General features: G+C 42.5%; 2 protein-coding genes across 2 annotated transcripts; both read right to left on the bottom strand.

The window, feature by feature from the left end:
• Window positions 1-7,019: 7,019 nt before the first annotated feature.
• On the bottom strand, window positions 7,020-12,416 carry LOC146710983 (PHD finger protein 12-like). The gene is made up of 5 exons (XM_085453653.1): window positions 12,250-12,416; window positions 12,040-12,135; window positions 10,246-10,328; window positions 9,930-10,068; window positions 7,020-8,180 (listed from the first exon to the last, which is right to left on the bottom strand). The coding sequence occupies exons 1-5, from the start codon at window positions 12,365-12,367 to the stop codon at window positions 7,708-7,710; spliced, it is 909 nt and encodes a 302-aa protein (XP_085309779.1). The 5' UTR covers window positions 12,368-12,416; the 3' UTR covers window positions 7,020-7,707.
• LOC146710982 (uncharacterized) lies at window positions 12,415-14,702 on the bottom strand. Its single transcript, XM_085453655.1, has 2 exons — window positions 14,037-14,702; window positions 12,415-12,628 (listed from the first exon to the last, which is right to left on the bottom strand). Exons 1-2 carry the CDS (start codon window positions 14,368-14,370, stop codon window positions 12,486-12,488), a joined length of 477 nt encoding a protein of 158 aa, XP_085309781.1. The 5' UTR covers window positions 14,371-14,702; the 3' UTR covers window positions 12,415-12,485.
• Between the last annotated feature and the right edge of the window lie 2,851 nt (window positions 14,703-17,553).

Genomic DNA, 17,553 nt, shown 5'->3' with positions numbered 1-17,553 from the left:
AACATCAAACCTGAAAATGTTCTGTGTTTTTTAACTAGCACCAAATTAATCCCTATATCTTGGATTTGGTTTGCACACACGACCAAAGCGTGTCCTGTAAGCACCATCACTCTTGGAAGGTCTTGGAGAATGCAAAACATCAGAAGAGCTCTCAACATGAGTGCTGTCTTTAAACTGTTCTACATCATTGTTTTCATCCACACCCTGCAGTCTATCATAATGATGATGATCAGTGTCTTCCTGAACAGTAACGGGCTCAGATATAGGCAATATGTGTCTGCGATTTCTCCTGTAAGTGTTTCCATCTGACTGTACCAGGTAGGATCTAGGTTCTTTACAAAGTTCCTTGACCACACCTGTGCGGTCATAACCCTGTGGGGTCTGTAACCTCACTACTTGTCCTTCGTTGAGAGGTGGAAGTGGTCGGCTGGATCTGTCATAACAGACCTTCTGAGTCAGTCTCTTGTTGAGTAGTTGGGCTTTCACTCTCAGATTCACGGTGTTGTGGTTCGAGCAGTTTCGTTGTGATTGGGAGCGTAGTTCGAGTCTGTCTGGATAGAAGTCGTTCTGCAGAAGAACCCAGGTTCACATCACGTGGAACATTCCTGAGATTCAGCAGGTTGAGAAATACATCAGTGCCATCTCTGTGTGATTTCTCCATCAGCTGTTTAGCACTGCGCACTGCTCTCTCAGCAAGCCCATTGGATTGAGGATACTCTGGACTGCTGGTGACATGTTGAAAGTCCCACTGTGACGCGAAGTCTTTGAAACGCTGGCTTGTAAACTGCCTTCCATTGTCTGAGATCAGAGTGTGTGGAGCACCATGAACTGAGAAGTGTCTTTTCAGCTTCTTGATGACTGTCGCCGATGTCAAATCCTTTAGCAGGTCAATCTCAAACCAGCCTGAGTATGAGTCGGCTACTACTAAATAGTGCCACTCAAAGACATCTGCAGCCACAGTTGACCAAGGAAGCTCTGGAACTTCATGAAGATGAAGGGGCTCTTTTTGTTTAGTGCTGTTACACACCGAGCAGGAAGTAACTGTTTGCTCAATATCTCTTGACATGAACGGCCAGAAGACAATCCCCGTGCTCTCCGCTTGGTAGCTTCTACGCCGGGATGTCCTCTGTGCACGATGGTGATGTAGTCTCCTTGCAGTGATTTTGGGATCACAGCTTTGGAACCTTTAAGAATGATGCCGTCATCCACAATCAGCTCATCCCTGAAAGGAAAATATGGATGAACTGCTGAGGGAAGGTTGTGGAGTCGTTGTGGCCAACCATGTTTGATGAGCGAGCTGAGTGCTTGCAGTGTCTCATCCTCAGCTGTGTGTCCTTTAAGTTCCTCCAGGCGTGAAGAAGAGATGCAGCTCACCGTCATGACATCAAAGTTGTCCTCTTCTTCAGACTGCTGGAAAGTGGAGCTGTTGGGAGAGACAGTGTGTCAGCCAGATACATGTGTTTTCCACATTTATATGTGAGGGTGATGTTGTATTTTTGGAGCCGTAACAACATCCTCTGTAATCTGGCTGGTGCAGCGTGAATAGGTTTCTTTAGTATGGTGACTAGTGGCTGATGGTCTGTTTCTACGACCACAGGCTTGCCATAAATGTAGTCATGAAACTTTGTACATGCAAAAACAACAGCCAGCAGCTCCTTTTCTATCTGAGCATATCTGGTTTCAGTGTCTGTCAGAGTACGTGAAGCATACGCCACAGGTCGCCCTTCCTGTAAGCAAGCTGCACCAAGACCATACTGTGATGCATCGCACGTTAGTGTCACAGGTTTGCTGACATCGTAATATGACAGAACAGGTGGATTAGACATGTGCTCTTTAAGTGCTTCGAACGCAGTCTGATGCTGTGTGTCCCACATCCACTCGCTGTCCTTGTGTGTGAGCTGTCGCAGAGGAGCTGACAGATGGCTGAAGTTTGGAATGAATTTTCCAAGATAATTGACCATCCCCAGGAACCTCTGCAGGGCTTGGACATCTGTTGGAACCGGCATCTCTTTGATTGCGGCTTTCTTGGAAGGGTCTGCTTTAAGCCCCTCGCTTGTGAAAATGTGTCCGACATAACTGACCTGATTCAGCCAGAATTTGCACTTTAATGGGTTTAGTCGCAGGTTTACTTCTCTGGCACGATCAAGGACTTTTCTCAGGTTGTCGTCATGTTCTTTCATGGTTCTTCCACCGATGAGTATATCTTCAACAATGATGGCACATGGATATCCAGCGAATATCTGCTCCATGGCTCTCTGAAACACCTCGCTGGCAGCCAAAAGGCATTCTGAGGAACCTGAAACGACCAAAACAAGTGCTGAAGGTGGTTAGCATGGATGATTTCTGATCCAATGACACCTGCCAAAAAGAGTTCTTAGCATCCAAAACAGAGAACACAGTAGCATTTGACATTATTGCAGCCACTTCTTCTACTGTGCGCATGGGATGGTGTGGTCTTTTCAGAGCAGTGTTTAAATCTCGAGGATTTATGCATATCCTGGTTTCATCTTTGCCCTTCTTGTTGGTGACTACCATGGAAGACACCCAGTCTGTCGGCTCTGAGACGGGAGTAATGATGCCTAATTTCTCCATCCTGACCAGCTCTGCCTTGACCCTGTCTTTCATGGCCAAAGGGATGCGATGTGCTGGGTGAACAACTGGTTTCACATCTGGGTTCAGTGTCATGCGATAGGTGACTGGCAACCTCCCAAGCTCATCAGAAAATAAGTCGCTGTATTCTGTGATAAGCTGTTGTGACAGGTCATCTGCAGACGTGCTCAATTGGTGGACGTCATTGCTGAATGATACAAGCCCCATTTCTCTGCATGCACACAGTCCAAGTATTGGCTGTACATCTTCATTAATAACAAAGAATGATAACACATGTGGCTGTCCATGCAGAAAACACTGCAGCTTAATTACACCTGAGGTTTGAATCTTGCTGCCTCCAAATGCTATTAGGTTAACGGACTTGGGGTGTGCTTTCATTTGTTTATCTGCTCTTACAATGTTAACCGTTTTCTTGGGAAGCACATTACATTTAGCACCTGTGTCCACCTTCATCTCAACAGGAATCCCATTAATCTGTACGGTGACAAAAACTTCCTCTTTGTGTTCCACATGCACATCAGTCGCATGGATTGCATATTGAAGATTTACACCATCAACGTAGAAGGTGTCATCTCCGCTGTGATCAGCTTGTTCTGGTTCCACATGATGAACTGACTTTCTGCGTCTTGCTACGTTTTGGGTAGGCTGAACAGCTCTGCACCGTTTCTTAAAATGATTCCACTTTTTGCATGCATGACATGCCCAAAAGCTGGACATTTGCTCTTTTTTGCAGCATGAGCGCCCCCACAGTTAGTACAGTTAGTAACATGCTGTGTTTCAGACCTGTCTCCTTGTATTTTCATTTTATCTCCTCTGTGCTTTCTTGTAAATTTGGGCTGGAGCACATCAACATTTGATGCAGATTGTTGAGGAAAAGCAAGTGGTTTATTATGCTCTTCAGTCATTTCATGAATCTGGCAGACAGATATGGCTTTTGCTAGCGTTAAATCACTATCACGCAGTAGCACTTTCCTTAAATTGTCATTGTTGATGCCACAAACTAGTCTGTCTCTTATTAGTTCTTCACTCAGATCGCCAAATCTGCAGCTTTTTGCTTTAATCCGTAAATCACTTACATAGGATTCAACAGTCTCGCCAGTCCTCTGATTCCGCGTGTTGAACTTGTGTCTTTCCATCGTGACGTTGGTTTGAGGGCTGCACATCTGTCTGAATTTCTTTTTGAGACACTCAGGATCCTCCTTCGATTCTGCAGGAATGAGAACTCGTCCTCCATCGCCGGGCTCTCTCACTTCTGGCGCGTAAACAAAAGACCGCTCTCGTTCTATAGCTTCGGGACCTGCTAAGTTGAGCAATATGTAGGCTTGTGTGCGCGCTGGCTTGTCAGAGTGTGCCGCCGCTATAAAAATGTCATACTCTTGCTCAAAAATGCGCCAATTTTCAGCAACATTACCATAGAAAACAAGCGGGTCGGGCCTCCTGAATCCCTCCGCCATGTTGTCTGCAGTCCGGATACAAAAAAACGCACACACAAAAAAGACTTGAGGCGGGAAGAAAAAATACCCTCAACTACGAAGTACGTGTTCTATCCCATCTGACACCATGTTGTATGTTCACCAGTATGATAATGATGAAGCAGTAGTCTCGGTTAACGTGGTTTTATTAACCAGCACAGCAGCAGAGAACTTACATGCTTGGATTCCTTAAACGAATGGCGCCTATACCACTCAAAACATACACACCTACTCGGAGGTACGGCAAGCGGATTAGGACAAAATACCAAACTAACAGCAGGTTATCTACACTAAGGTTCCACGTGTCACTGTTGAAGTGGGGCATTAATCAGTGTGACGCCACTTGTAAACATGTTGCATGTGTGGGGTTTCCCAGCCTGAGCTGCATGGACTCCACACTGGTGAGGCACACTTTCTATAGCTCCTCTCCCTGTACTAAATTATACGTTTAAATTTGGTGTATTTGTCTTTGCTAAGTATTAGTTCTTTTGGCTAAAAGCTCCCAAAGTGTTTTTGATTGCTTTGAATGAGAAAAATAGTAATTGGAACTGCATTTTATCTGTTACACCATCCGTTTATGTGTTCCTTACTTGTGCTAAACCTTCAGTTGTTCATCGTGCTTATTTGTGGGTCCTGCTGACTTCAGAAACTGAAAAGCACACTCTGAGATCAGGTGACTGACTTAACCATTAAAATTATCCCAGATATGACAGAACTTGTAAAAACAGTCTTGACTTGGTGAAACGGGAAGGCTTGGCAGCAGTTCAAGGCAAACAAGGAACATGAAAAGTGTCAGGAGAGGCAACATCATTGGGAAGGTTACTTTTCAAATGTATCCCACTACAGATTACAGAATACATGCCCTAAAATGTATTTTGTAACGTATTCCGTTACGTTACTCATTGAGAGTAACGTATTCTGAATACTTTGGAATACTTGAGATATTATCATGCTTTTTACAACTACATGAATGTACTATTTCTGTGTGATTTATTACTATTACTGAAGGTACTCACCATTTTTGCAGCGATCTCATATAGACACAGAGACACAGAGAGAGGCGTTGAAAGGCTGCTCCAACAAAACTTATTGTTTCGGAGGAAAACACGCACACATTGTACAGTCGAGTCTTAATAGCTTACTTACAGCTGGGCTCGTCAGGCACTCTTCTTGGCTGCAGTGGTTATTATTATATTTACATGCTTCCAGCTCCCGTTTCTGCTCAGTGACAGCTCGTACTTTTCCACTCTCCTTTTTCTCCCTCCCTCGCTCACAGACACATAACGGGTATGGCAGTCCATTCTCCCTGCAGCACGGACTACACTGCCCATGAGGCTACATTCTTTAGGGCGATGCCTGTAACACTCTGCTATTGCCTTCATATTAAATAATTTCTTGCATAATAATTTTAAAAAATATTTCTTCATGTCATTAGAGGTGACATGGGCCACGAGATTGAGACACAGGCATAAGAGCCTCTTAATGCGTGTTTTGTTTGGGTTTCCACCAGCGTGGAATTACCAAAAATAGAGAGGGCATAGCCTAACATATGGAACAGGAAAAGACCACCGTGTAATCCCTTTATTTCAACAAAGTAACTGTATTCTGAATACCACCTTTTTAAACGGTAATTGTAACGGAATACAGTTACTCATATTTTGTATTTTAAATACGTAGCATTGGTACATGTATTGCGTTACTCCCCAACACTGAGTGTAACACCATGCAGCTTGCTGCTTTCCACGTCGCTCCACTCAAGCCCTCTCTCCACAGCTCTTCAGCTCTGCAGCAGCAGCTTTGGCAAAAGGACACCAAGGTGAATTTAAGCAAAGTGAGTATGCAAGCGAGGGAGCCAAGGTTGAGTAATGAGTCCAGTGCAACGATTTGGCGACAACTGAGGAAACAGGATAGGAAACAGGAATGTAGCCAGAATGAAATCAGCCTGGCTGCATTCAGGTGTGTAGTTCGCTAGCCGGTGTATAATTAACAATGGGCTAGACTAAACTGGTGTAAGTTGTCAGGTGGACTAAAGCAATGTAGCTATATAGTGTGAAGCACCCAGATACACCAGATTACATAAATAGTAAAATGTTGTGTCAAGTGGTGTAACTAAAGCGTAGTTGTTTGTGAAGAATGTGCAACATTTGAGTTTAAAAGTAAATCATATCATGTCATGTCATGCTAGAGACAACAATGTTTTTTAAAGCTGTCATTTCTAAACAGTTAATGTACCAACTTTGTGAAAGCCCTAATGTGTGACACCTTAATAACTGTATTTGCATCTGTTGCTGCTTCCTGTATTTTTGAATTAAACAACCATGAGGTACAGAAATGAAAACAAAACACATCTCTGTTTATTTCTGTTCCAACCCACAGTCTGCTTTTCATGGAGCACGTCATCACTTTGTCCATTTTTATTTATTTATTTTTTTGTCCTGAAACAAGCCGAGCCCACCAGCATTCTGAATGAACAGTATGATGACCAGGTCCGCGTCGACCTCATTGATAAACTCTTGATTCCAAATGTGCTCTGCCCAATCATAGGCATTGGTTGCTACCAACAACAAGAAATAAAGCAGGGCTGAACCATTTTCTAATAGGGGAGGGAGGGTAACGCTATGCAATATATTCATTTTTTAGAATTTATATTCAACGTTAATTGCAGCTAGGCTCAAAGTGTTAATGCTAGCTTATTTTAATAAACAACATGTCATATGCAAACAACTAGGGTGTGGCAAAGATTATTTTAGGGTGGCACATGCCCACCCAATGCCACCCCTGTAGATCCACCCCTGTCAGTACTGAACTTGCTGTCTCAGAAAGTGAAAACCAAACTAGAGCTCAAAGTGGACCTAAAACAAGGCTGAAAATAACAGGCATAAACACTGAGTTTGTTCTTAGAAACTTTCTGTATTCACAGGTTTGAACAGACAAGCAGGTACAGACAAAGAGTGCTTATATACACAGCAGCACAAGATGTTAAAATGAATGCTAAAACTATACGGTATTTACAGATGGACTACAGCGGAAAGTACAGACTAAGAACAAGTTTTATCACAAAACGTCTGGTACTCTACACAGTATCACAAATTCAATGAGCTGTACAGTTAAAAACCAAAAAATGGCAAATCTAAATGAAATCCAATGTTTCTCCAATCGAGAGGCACTGAATTAAAATGTATTTACATTATATATACATGTTATAGTGTATAAGCATGTATGTTTTCATACATATATAGCTACCTGTGGTGCAAAAGCAGCAAAAGAAATTAGAATGTATGGAATTGAATACTACAAAGGAAAAAAAACAAAAAATGTTTGTGCTAAATGGGCTGACTGACAAAAAGGTTACACCATACATAACTAATATACTGGCAAAAACAAAGATTGAGCGCAAGGAAGTAATGTTTGCTCAAAGACCTAACGGTCCTAACGGTTACGTCAGTCATTTAAAAGAAAAAAGAAAAAAAGAGATTGTCAATAATACTTCAAGTTCATGCAAAGATATAAACTATTAAAAAAAAAAAAAGAACTTTTCCCTGTTGACCAACCAGCTGTGCAGCTTTCCCTTCGTCGTGACACAGAAGGTGCAAAATAAGAGGCAGGGCGGGGCTTCCTGTGCGGATTATGGAACAGAGTTAAAACGCAGTACGGGCACTTGGTGGGGAGGTACAGTCTCAGAGTCAGCCTCATCCTGGTTGGAAAAGCCGCTTGTTGTGGCAGTGCTGGGTGGTGGTGGTGTGGAGGTGTTAGCGGTGGTGGTGAGGGTGGTGCTGATGACACTGCTGCTGCTGGTGTTGGTGCTTGTGCAACTGGCAGCAGGTGTAGTGGCCTGCTCCTCTTTGGGCTGCTTACTGGCAAACTCAGTGATGCTAAAGACAAATTGGAGGCAGCCCAGTTTGATGTAGCTACCATGGTGGAGCAGCGCCGTGCCCTCCCAGCCTGCCCCGCTGCCTCCAATTAGACTGGAGCTACTCGCTTTGCAGCTACAAGACGGCTCAGCACCACCCTGACATTGGCTACTCATCACTCCTCCTACTGGCAACAACCCCACCATGGAGTTGGCTCCCTCGTCCTCTTCCCGTTTCTTACTGCGACCTACGCAAAGAAGAAATGCAGCAGGTCTGAGAAAGACGTCTGTCCAGACTAGTGTCACAGTAAACTCCATTAATGTGGAGACAATGCAACCATGAAAAGATTTCACTGATTACATTTTATCCACAAAATAAAAAATGAACACTTTGTTTTGAAAATGAGACTAAAATCATGTGGAAAGCTGAACTCTGGCAAACATGTTTTACACTCATCATCTATAAACAGTTTCAGAGAAATTTGATTTTTATGCTGTTTCACACTGCAGCTCTTTACTAATCAAACATCTGTCCAAATGATCTTTAATAACAGATTAAGACTGGAAGCTTTATGTGATACAGCAACATTCAGACTTTACATAACGTGGTCTGCCACAGAACAAGTATATCTGACTGCTCATTTTAGCACTTTATTTACCTTTCTCATTGCTACAATGCCACATGCACCAAGTTTACCACTGTACTGTACGTTTACTACATCCTTACTTTTACTTTGAAATTGCAATAGCTAATAATAAGCCAGCCCGTTCTTTCCCATTTGGTGTTTTCTCTACCAGCAGGCTCGCTGGCTAGATCGCCATTATGGATGGAGATGAATTCCAATACCAAACTCATGGTTTGTTTTTTTCCTGCACTTCAAGCTGGCACTCTAACCAGAACCTACAACAGACGGAGAACTGGTTCGTGTGCAGTTCTCACACAATGAGAATACAATGAGCTCACTGGGACTCAGAGCAGAACAAGAGCCAGCAGCTGCAGTCCAAGAACATGGGCTGACTGAAGACAGCTAATGATGATGTTCACTTATTTATTTTGGGGTGGCTGTAGCTCATGTGGCAGAGCAGGTCAGCCATTAATCAGAAGATTGGTGGTTCGATCCCAGGCTGCCTCCTGGCTGCATGCCAAATATTGTTGGGCAAGATACTAACCCCGTGTTTGCCTACTGGTGGTGGTCAGAGGGCCCGGTGGCGCCAGTGTCCGGCAGCCTCGCCTCTGTCAGTGTGCCCCAGGGCAGCTGTGGCTACAATGTAGCTTACCATTGCCTGTGTGTGTGAATGACTGAATGTAGTGTAAAGCGCTTTGGGGTCCTTAGAGACTGAGTAGAGCGCTATACAAATGCAGGCCATTTACCATTTATTTTAGTTTTATATTAAGCTAATATGTGTGTGTGTGAATGTGTGGATGACTGGATATGTAAAGCGCTTTGGAGTCCTTAGGGACTAGTAAAGCGCTATATAAATACAGGCCATTTACCATTTAATATTATTCACTTAAAAATAAGCACGTATAGCTCAGCACATCTCATAGGCTACTGTAAGGTATGAATTACAGCAAGAAGGTGATAAGTTTTCTTGTCATTGGTTCACTGCACTGCATAAACTAATTACATGTACCCATTAAGAATGACAAATGTGACCTTGACCACAATTTGGATGAAGAACACTAAAAGCTGTCCAATACTGCAGGAGCAGTGTCAGTGTAACAAACAGGACACTGACATTAAGCACATGGGGGGCTACACTTCCTGAAATTCTAGCCAAACTAAAAATGATTCTTTTCAGTATTAGAGTATAAATTAAAGTATTCCTTTAATTTACAGAAGCAATGATGTTATGATTTCTTCACAAATAGAATTTTAACTATTTTAACCAGGACACATACAGATGAGTGGCTAAGTGGATGAAGATGGTCAAACTGGGCACGCAGACCTGGGTTCCTTCAAGCCAATCCAAACAGATGACGGAGATGTACTTACGAATGATTCCTTGGACTTTGGCTACCAGGCCACCGGGTGGACATGGTGAGGTCTTCTCAGAGAAATCGCACGAGTACAGGACATTATCCACTGTGGTGCCATGCTCGCTATAGTTCAGAAGCTCATAATGCTTGGTATTCTGAAGGACGACAAACACACATAATTTACATCTTGGTCACTAACAACCACAGGAGTGTCTGTGAAGGTTCTCAGTCATCCAGGTCATCGTAGTCAAAGGAGCTTTGCAAGCTTCTTTGCAAGCTCCTTTGACAACCACAGGAGTGCTCTGCAGAGTGATGTAGTTTAACGGCCTCACCTCATCATAGAAAATACAGGCATGTTTCCCCGATACGTAGTTGCAGTGACCGTAGTTTGTAAGGCACACATCCATGTCAGCACCTTAAAGAAACAGTTAAAGACTTAAACACCCTTTCCCACAACACAAAGAATACAGATTTGCAACATGGATTTTTTTTCTGCAATATTGACGTGTCAAAATGTATTTTAATGACCTGCACTCCAATGTGACATATTGTGTTTTTGTTCAGTAGTTTTTATTCCACATGGTCCTGTTGTGACCCTCACAGGTCTAAGAACTTACTTTCACAGACAACTCGCTTAAAATACTCTGATTTAAAGATGACGGTATCAACTATCACTCAACCTGACTAATGATACAGAGATTGGGAGTTAGTACAGGCTCAGTATATTATTATATTATATTATACTCTGTTGTGTACTGCTGCATGTCGTGCAGAAGTACAGTCATGGTTAAAAGGATACCTTCTGTCAAGGTTTACATATTAGGACAAAATAAAAATTATCTTGTTTTTAGCAGGTCTTGAAATTAAATCTTGATATATAACCTCAAATGAACTATAAAATATGACACTACTGTCATGTATTTGACAAAAAAGAAGCCAAAATGCAGAATTAGTGTATGAAGCACTAAGCAAACCCCTGTTGCTTCCATATAAATAAAGATGACAAGTAGCTGATTAACTGATTATCAGCACGAGTGACCACCTCTATAAACTCAGAAGCATTCTGGTGTCTGTCGACATAATGCCAAAGAGGAAAGATGTCTTAAAGAATAAATGAGTGCTGCATGTCAGTATCTGAAGTTGCATGAAGCCAGTCCCAAACATGCTCATAATTCTACCATGAGAAAGATTATTCATTATTCAAGTGGAAAACATGCAAGACAGCTGCAAAATATTCCCAGGAGTTAAAGTCCAAAAACAGCCACCAAGGCTCAGGCAGTGCAATGACTCCAAGCACGTCAGCAAATCTGTCTGGTGGTTCTGCAAGCTGATGAACGATGGGGTGTTGTTAGTTTTTCCACACACTGCTTCTGCATCACTTCCCAGTTTTATATCTGTAGGAGTGATTAGCTCAGAGCCAAGACACCAAACCAGGGGCCCTGGTATACCTGCTGTGTTGGCAGCTTTGCGTGTCACCAGTAATACCATCACACAGCTATATCCATTCATGCTAGCTGTTACGGTGCATGTACGTGCTGCAGTATTCTTCTGAACAACAGGTGTTGCCCGTCCTCCAAATCAGCGCTGGTATAGAAGGAGAAGAAGTCAAAGTTGGAAGACAAGGAATTTTAAAGTTTTTGCAAAGTTTCAAAGTTTCAACATCTCCCTCTGTGAAACCTGTGAACCTCTAAACTTCTGTACTGATATGATGTTAGGATGCCATTAAAAACAGACTTTAACCCAGCTGCAGCAGCAATGCAACAACACACCAGATTATAAAAATGGAGAAGTGCATGACCAGCAGAGATGACAGCTTACAACATGCAACATCAACTTTGCTGTACGGTGACATTTGCCAGGCACCACACAGCAGGTATGATGGGGCCCTACCTATGTTCTACTTCGGTCTTACTAAACTTTAGTCACAAGGCAAGAATATAACCTAAATCAAACATGATTGACTTGAGTTTGGTGAACTGGTATAATTTCAAAAAACTACGTGAGACCAGCTTTAATGCTGTTCTCCTACGTGAACCTTTCCCACATCACAGGTGAAACCTAAGAGTGGCTCAGAGCCAGGGCACAGAATGCAGCAGGGTCAAAGTCACAGCGACTGAATGTCCTACCTGATCCTATGTGTAACGTCCTATAGCACATGCTGACAGCTGCTCCTCTTCCTGTCAGAGGGTAAAAGACCGCTCTGGCTTGCACCTTTTTCTGACCTGGAAGGAGGAGCGTGTAGGTTTTAATAATTAGAACAAAACAGCAATCAAACAGCAGAAAAACTGACTTCTTGACAAGTAAACAGACTAAACTGTAGTGCAAAGGTGTCTTACTGTTTGGGTGGGGTGCTGAGGTTTTTGGGGTAGTGCTGGTGGTGGGGGGAGGTTGAGTGCTGGGCACTTTGGGAGCAAAGAGCTGCTGGATCCTCTGATGTGCCAAGAGCTTGATCATCTCTGTATCCAGTTTGTCCAGCTCGATCGATGTGCACAAAAACACAAACACACACAACCGCTGAAAGCTAATTACATCTTCGTGTGCTTCATAGCAGAACACAGCAATATGAAGGCTCTTAAACTGTCACATGTGGCCGCAGAGTGACAAACTCACCCCCATCCTCCTCTTTTCCATCCTTCATGCAGCTGGACAGGTTGGTGATGGAGGGCAGTGTGTTGGGCAGCAGTGAGTCTGTCAGTGCAGGAGCAGCCTTTATGTCTGAGGGACAGGAGAGAAAAAAAAACAGACAAATTGATGAGATGAGATAAAAGAAGGACCAGAAAAAACACAGTTTTTGATAGTTCACTATAAAGGAAAAAAGTGCACAGGAACTATTACTGAGATAGAAGGCAAAGCAAGTTGTATCTGAATACCTTTTTTTTCTTCATAACTCAGTAACTGAAAATAAAATGTGCTCTTAAATGGACATGTATCCTTTGGATAAATGGGGCTGCACGATACAAAATATGCAAGAAAATTGTTAGCACTATCGATTATGTCAGCAGTGAGTATTCAATTAATAGCAACAGTAAACATTCAAAAGAGAGAAAAGTCAGGTCTTTTAAAATGAACTTTTCATTTGTTTCCACTTTAGAAAATGCTTGTTTTGATAGTTTAACAATACACAGTATCTGCCAAAAGAGCTCAACTCTTTCACTGTATTTACATCCCATATCACAATCACATTTCCACTTTCTTGAAGAAACATTTTCCTAAAGACAAAAAACTGATAAATTATTAAAAGTAGAAATAACAGAATCACAATTTTAAGTGATCTGCCAAATAAAATAAGCTATGCATCCCATCCATCCTAGACTGAGGCATGAAATAAAAAGGCCTTCTTCCCATCTGCTTGGAGCTCTTTCTTACATTATAAGGGGAAAAAAGAGTTCTGACAGTAACGCATCTCCTGGATGAAGCAGAGTTGGTCAGTGTGCACGCGTGTGAATAATAATGATAATAATGTACACTTTTATTGATCCCCGTGGGGAAATTCTTCTCTGCATTTGACCCATTCACTCAGTGAAGCAGTGGGCAGCCACCAGTGCAGCGCCCGGGGAGCAGCGTGTAGGGATGGTACCTTGCTCAAGGGTACCTCAGGGTAGCCGTTCAGGGGATTCGAACCCCTGACCTTCCGATCATGGGGCAACCGCTCTACCTACTGAGCTATCCCTGCCCCTGCATGTGTGTTAAAGTGTGTGAGTGAATGTGTGTAAGCCTTGAAACAAGCATGTAGTGGCTGCAGTGAAGAAAGGTGAGCATATAACCATTCTCAGTTCTGAGGCATTCTCTGTGCTTTAATGCAAAACAGACGTTATGAAAGTGGAGATGTTAATACTAATAATAATTCAGCCTAACAGCATGACTATTAACACAATTTCTTAAAGTTAAAAATGTATTTATATTAATTTAAATATGTAAAATAATGTTGCTATAGCCTCAAATTAAATGTTCTCTCATGCACACCATGGTCCCCTTACACGTATAATGAGGAGAGAGTAACATAATGATTACCGGTACTTGAGTATATTATTATTATTATTATTATTATTATTATTATTATTATTATTATTAGCTGTATAAAGTGATACATTTAGACTGCAGCTTTGACATTTCTGATGTGTACCTGGAGTAGGTGCTGATCCAAACATTACTGTGTCGTGCTCCTGGCTGCCTCTAGATGGTGCATCTGTGAAGGAACTGCTGGTGATTGAGAAGGAGGGCTTTTCATCGGTGCTCACACACTCCTCCTGGGGCTCTGTCTGGCTCCTGTGGTTCTGTTGGCCACTGTGGGGCCATATCGTGGGGGCAGTGGGGCAGTTCTGTTGGGCACATGCATTTACAGTGCTCTCGGGTTCCTTCTTAACCGTTTCTGTTCCTATGTGGTTCACCAGTCCAGAGGCAGAAGCTGATGGCGTTTTCCCAGCCTTCAGTCTGTTCTGTAGCTCAGCCTTTTTCATGTCCTCTGATGTTCCACTTGATTGTGTATTTTCTTCTCAAAGTGCCACTCTGTTGATGAGGCCTTCTGTTTGATGGATAGGTGTTGCATGATACTACACTGGAGAGCGATGACATCCTGAATCCAGCTGAAACTGAGTGGGGTTTCTCTCCATTGCAGCCGCTATTAGGAGCTGAAAGAGTCTCTTGAGGAGTCGCAGGGTCGGAGCAGAAACTGTAGAACTCTCGAGCTCTACACCCTGAACTTCATCCTCAGGCCACCTGTATCAACACACTGAGAGATTTATTTAATATCATTTTCATCACAATCTTACTCTGCCAGCTGACGTGCCGGTCTTAATCATGCACGATTTGTCTCTTCTATATCAAAACTCAGCCAAACATCAAACATTCAGCGTAGTCATTCAAAACCTTATCTGTACTATTATAATCAGCAAAAACAGCGTTTTAATTACAGGCATGTATCATTATTTGCAAATCAAAATGATAAAACTCAATAACACGCTAAACAGGAAGCAAAAGTCCTCTGTGCGCGTCACAGCTCATTTGCATGTTCACACACAGTCTAAAAATAGCTCGCAGCGCTGCAGTGCGCTGTCGTCACACACAGGGTCACACAAAGCTCAGACAAAACTCTTTTATCTTATATTACAAAGACGTCTTATATTTACAATCACTGACAGGCCTGACAGATTCAGCACCTAACAAATTTCGACAAATTTAAAATAACGGGTCTTACCGAAGAAAGTCTCACTTTTTTGTAATCAATTAACCAGTATCTGTTTCCTCCAGAACAGCCTATGGCCTGATTTCTAAAGAACCTAAACAATTTTGACAAATTTTACCATAACGGGTCTAACCAAAGAAAGATAACTTTTTTGTAATCAATTAACCAGTATCTGTTTCCTCCAGAACAGCCTATGGCCTGATTTCTAAAATCCCTAACTCAATTTAACTGTGTCCAAAAAAGCACATCACACCGTTTCCAACGGTGAGGAGAATCGAACTCCTAGCTTATTTCAGGATGCCCTGTACCCCACAGATAAGCCAAACTGAACTAACCCTTTTCGCCGACAGGTCAAGACCGCGCGTCCACGGCCAGGAGGGAGCATAACCTCCGGGCTATGCGCTTCTTAGCATCTTCCAGTGCCGTCCTATAATAATTTATAAAAATTAGAAACAACAGTCAACACCCTAAAACAAGAGTCTGACTAAGGCAAGTGCCACCTAGAGGTCAATGGAGCCGTTTCCCTCACTTATAATCACACAGGACCACACTTATAACCAATTTGGACTTTAACCAACAACATGACCAATTCCCTACCAAACTACTTGAGCCTTTACTCAATTCCTTGGGACTCTAACCCAGCATTTCTTTCATACTTTTTAAACTTCATTAAAGACTCTTAGCCGACTTTAACTGCATAACACACACACGGGGATCCTCATCAAAATCAAAACAGACACCCACCAGTAATTTCAGTGAGTAGACTTTAATTTAGTCATATCCAATTTGGCACACTTTGGAAATAATTCAAAGTACCTTTAGATAAGCCGGCTTATGCCCACTCACATCAGACCACTGGCTCGTGCCTGTCCGTTCAACAACCTCAGACCGTCCAAACTTTTAAATTCCACCCCAATACCACAGGACGAGCCCCCAAAATGTTAAGGTTCAAAATATTGGGGATGGAGACAAGAGAAAAAACCACAATAACAACACTGGTCCGGTCGGGTTGAGTCAAACGATGATTTTAATGGTCACACACGTGGGAGATGGACACTGATGCAGTGAGCCTCAGATCTCAAAATGGTGGAGCATTGCTCAAACTCTTATAGCCTCTGGTGCCTCCACCTTATCATAAAAAGCCTAAACATTCACATGCTTTCTCTCACACAGCGCCTAAGCTACGACCTTGGCTCCCCGTCTATCTGCTCCTGCTGAGATGGGGCAGAAAACTCCAGCATGTTCCGTTCTCTTCTAATCAGACAAATAAGGCGATGACTTTCTGCAAACAGTATTTCTTATAACTCAGCAGTATAATGCATCATAAAACAATATCATTCATCCACAATAAATCAGCAGTCTAATGTAATGCAAATCAGTTTAACTAATGCAATAGTTATCAGCTTCTTCTAATTCAGGAGAATAATGCCAACTAAAACTACATAATAATTCACAACCTTTACTTAGGGGTCTAACATGGCATAAAATAATATTATAATCTAATACAGCTCTCAGTCTTCATACAGACAGGACACGTTGCAGCGTAATTGCAGACAGGTGCGTGGGCCTGAGCTCCGCCCAGGCAGAATGACGAGTGGAAGAAAGCAGCAACACAATAAACATATGTAACCTTGCAGAGCCGGCCGGGCAGACATCGAGACCGTGACAGAGTGCAAAACTTTTATACTTGACAACACACACAAAAAAAACACAACAAAAATCAGAATGTTTGTGATTTGGATTTTTATTTAAAGGTGAAACCTTTTATCTTTTCTTTTCTTTTTTTTTTTGCCAGATTAGACATTTTGATTAATTTCATTGAAGTATTTTTTGTTTTACTTTGATGCTATAATTTAGCAATATTTAATACTATATTGCATCATGGCAAAACAACAGTCTCCTCAAGCTGCTTTATACTGTAAGGTGAAAACACTACAGAAAAAGCCAGAAAACCCCAATGATCCCCTTTGAGCAAGCACTGGGCGACAGTGGGGAGGAAAAACTCCCTTTAGGAAGAAACCTCCGGCAGAACCAGGCTCAAGAAGGGGCGGCCATCTGCTGCGACCGGTTGGGGGTGATGGAAAGAGAATAGAGGGAGACAAGATGAAGTATACTTCTAATGGCCTATTCCAATTGGTGGTAATACATCATAAGAATTGAGGAAAGGTGGTGTTGATGGAGACTCTGGGGAAGGCCTTCGTCTGCCAGGGTGTTTTGGAGGCACTGGAGGTGGATGAGGTTTAATCTGTGGAAAGATCTGAGACGGAGTCGGAGTCTCCTCATAACATCTCCCCATCACGCCTCTATGGACCACCGGTGCGAGCTTTTGTCCTTTCTGTCTTTCTAATTTAAGCTGGAGTTGAACGTCTTTCACTCTAGATTTTAGATGACCTATCTCTTTTTCTTCATTGGCAGCCTTTCTGATCATCTGGTTCACTGGTCCAATGAGCTCCTGTTT

Source organism: Copadichromis virginalis, linkage group LG4 (genome assembly GCF_057382275.1).
Source record: "Copadichromis virginalis isolate Kocher_CV1m ecotype Utaka linkage group LG4, C_Virginalis_male_GT1.1, whole genome shotgun sequence".
NCBI classification, from domain to species: Eukaryota; Metazoa; Chordata; class Actinopteri; order Cichliformes; family Cichlidae; genus Copadichromis; species Copadichromis virginalis.
The sequence above is the reverse complement of the archived record's forward strand: the minus strand, read 5'-3'. Positions and strand labels throughout refer to the sequence as shown.

Coding starts and splice junctions, on each gene's coding strand:
- LOC146710983 (XM_085453653.1), bottom strand. CDS start 12,367: ATGATCAAGCTCTTGGCACATCAGAGGATCCAGCAGCTCTTTGCTCCC. Junction 10,069..10,245: donor CCTGTATTTTCTATGATGAG/GTGAGGCCGTTA, acceptor GTCGTCCTTCAG/AATACCAAGCATTATGAGCT. Junction 8,181..9,929: donor CAAAGTCCAAGGAATCATTC/GTAAGTACATCT, acceptor TTCTTTGCGTAG/GTCGCAGTAAGAAACGGGAA.
- LOC146710982 (XM_085453655.1), bottom strand. CDS start 14,370: ATGAAAAAGGCTGAGCTACAGAACAGACTGAAGGCTGGGAAAACGCCA. Junction 12,629..14,036: donor TGGATCAGCACCTACTCCAG/GTACACATCAGA, acceptor CCTGTCCCTCAG/ACATAAAGGCTGCTCCTGCA.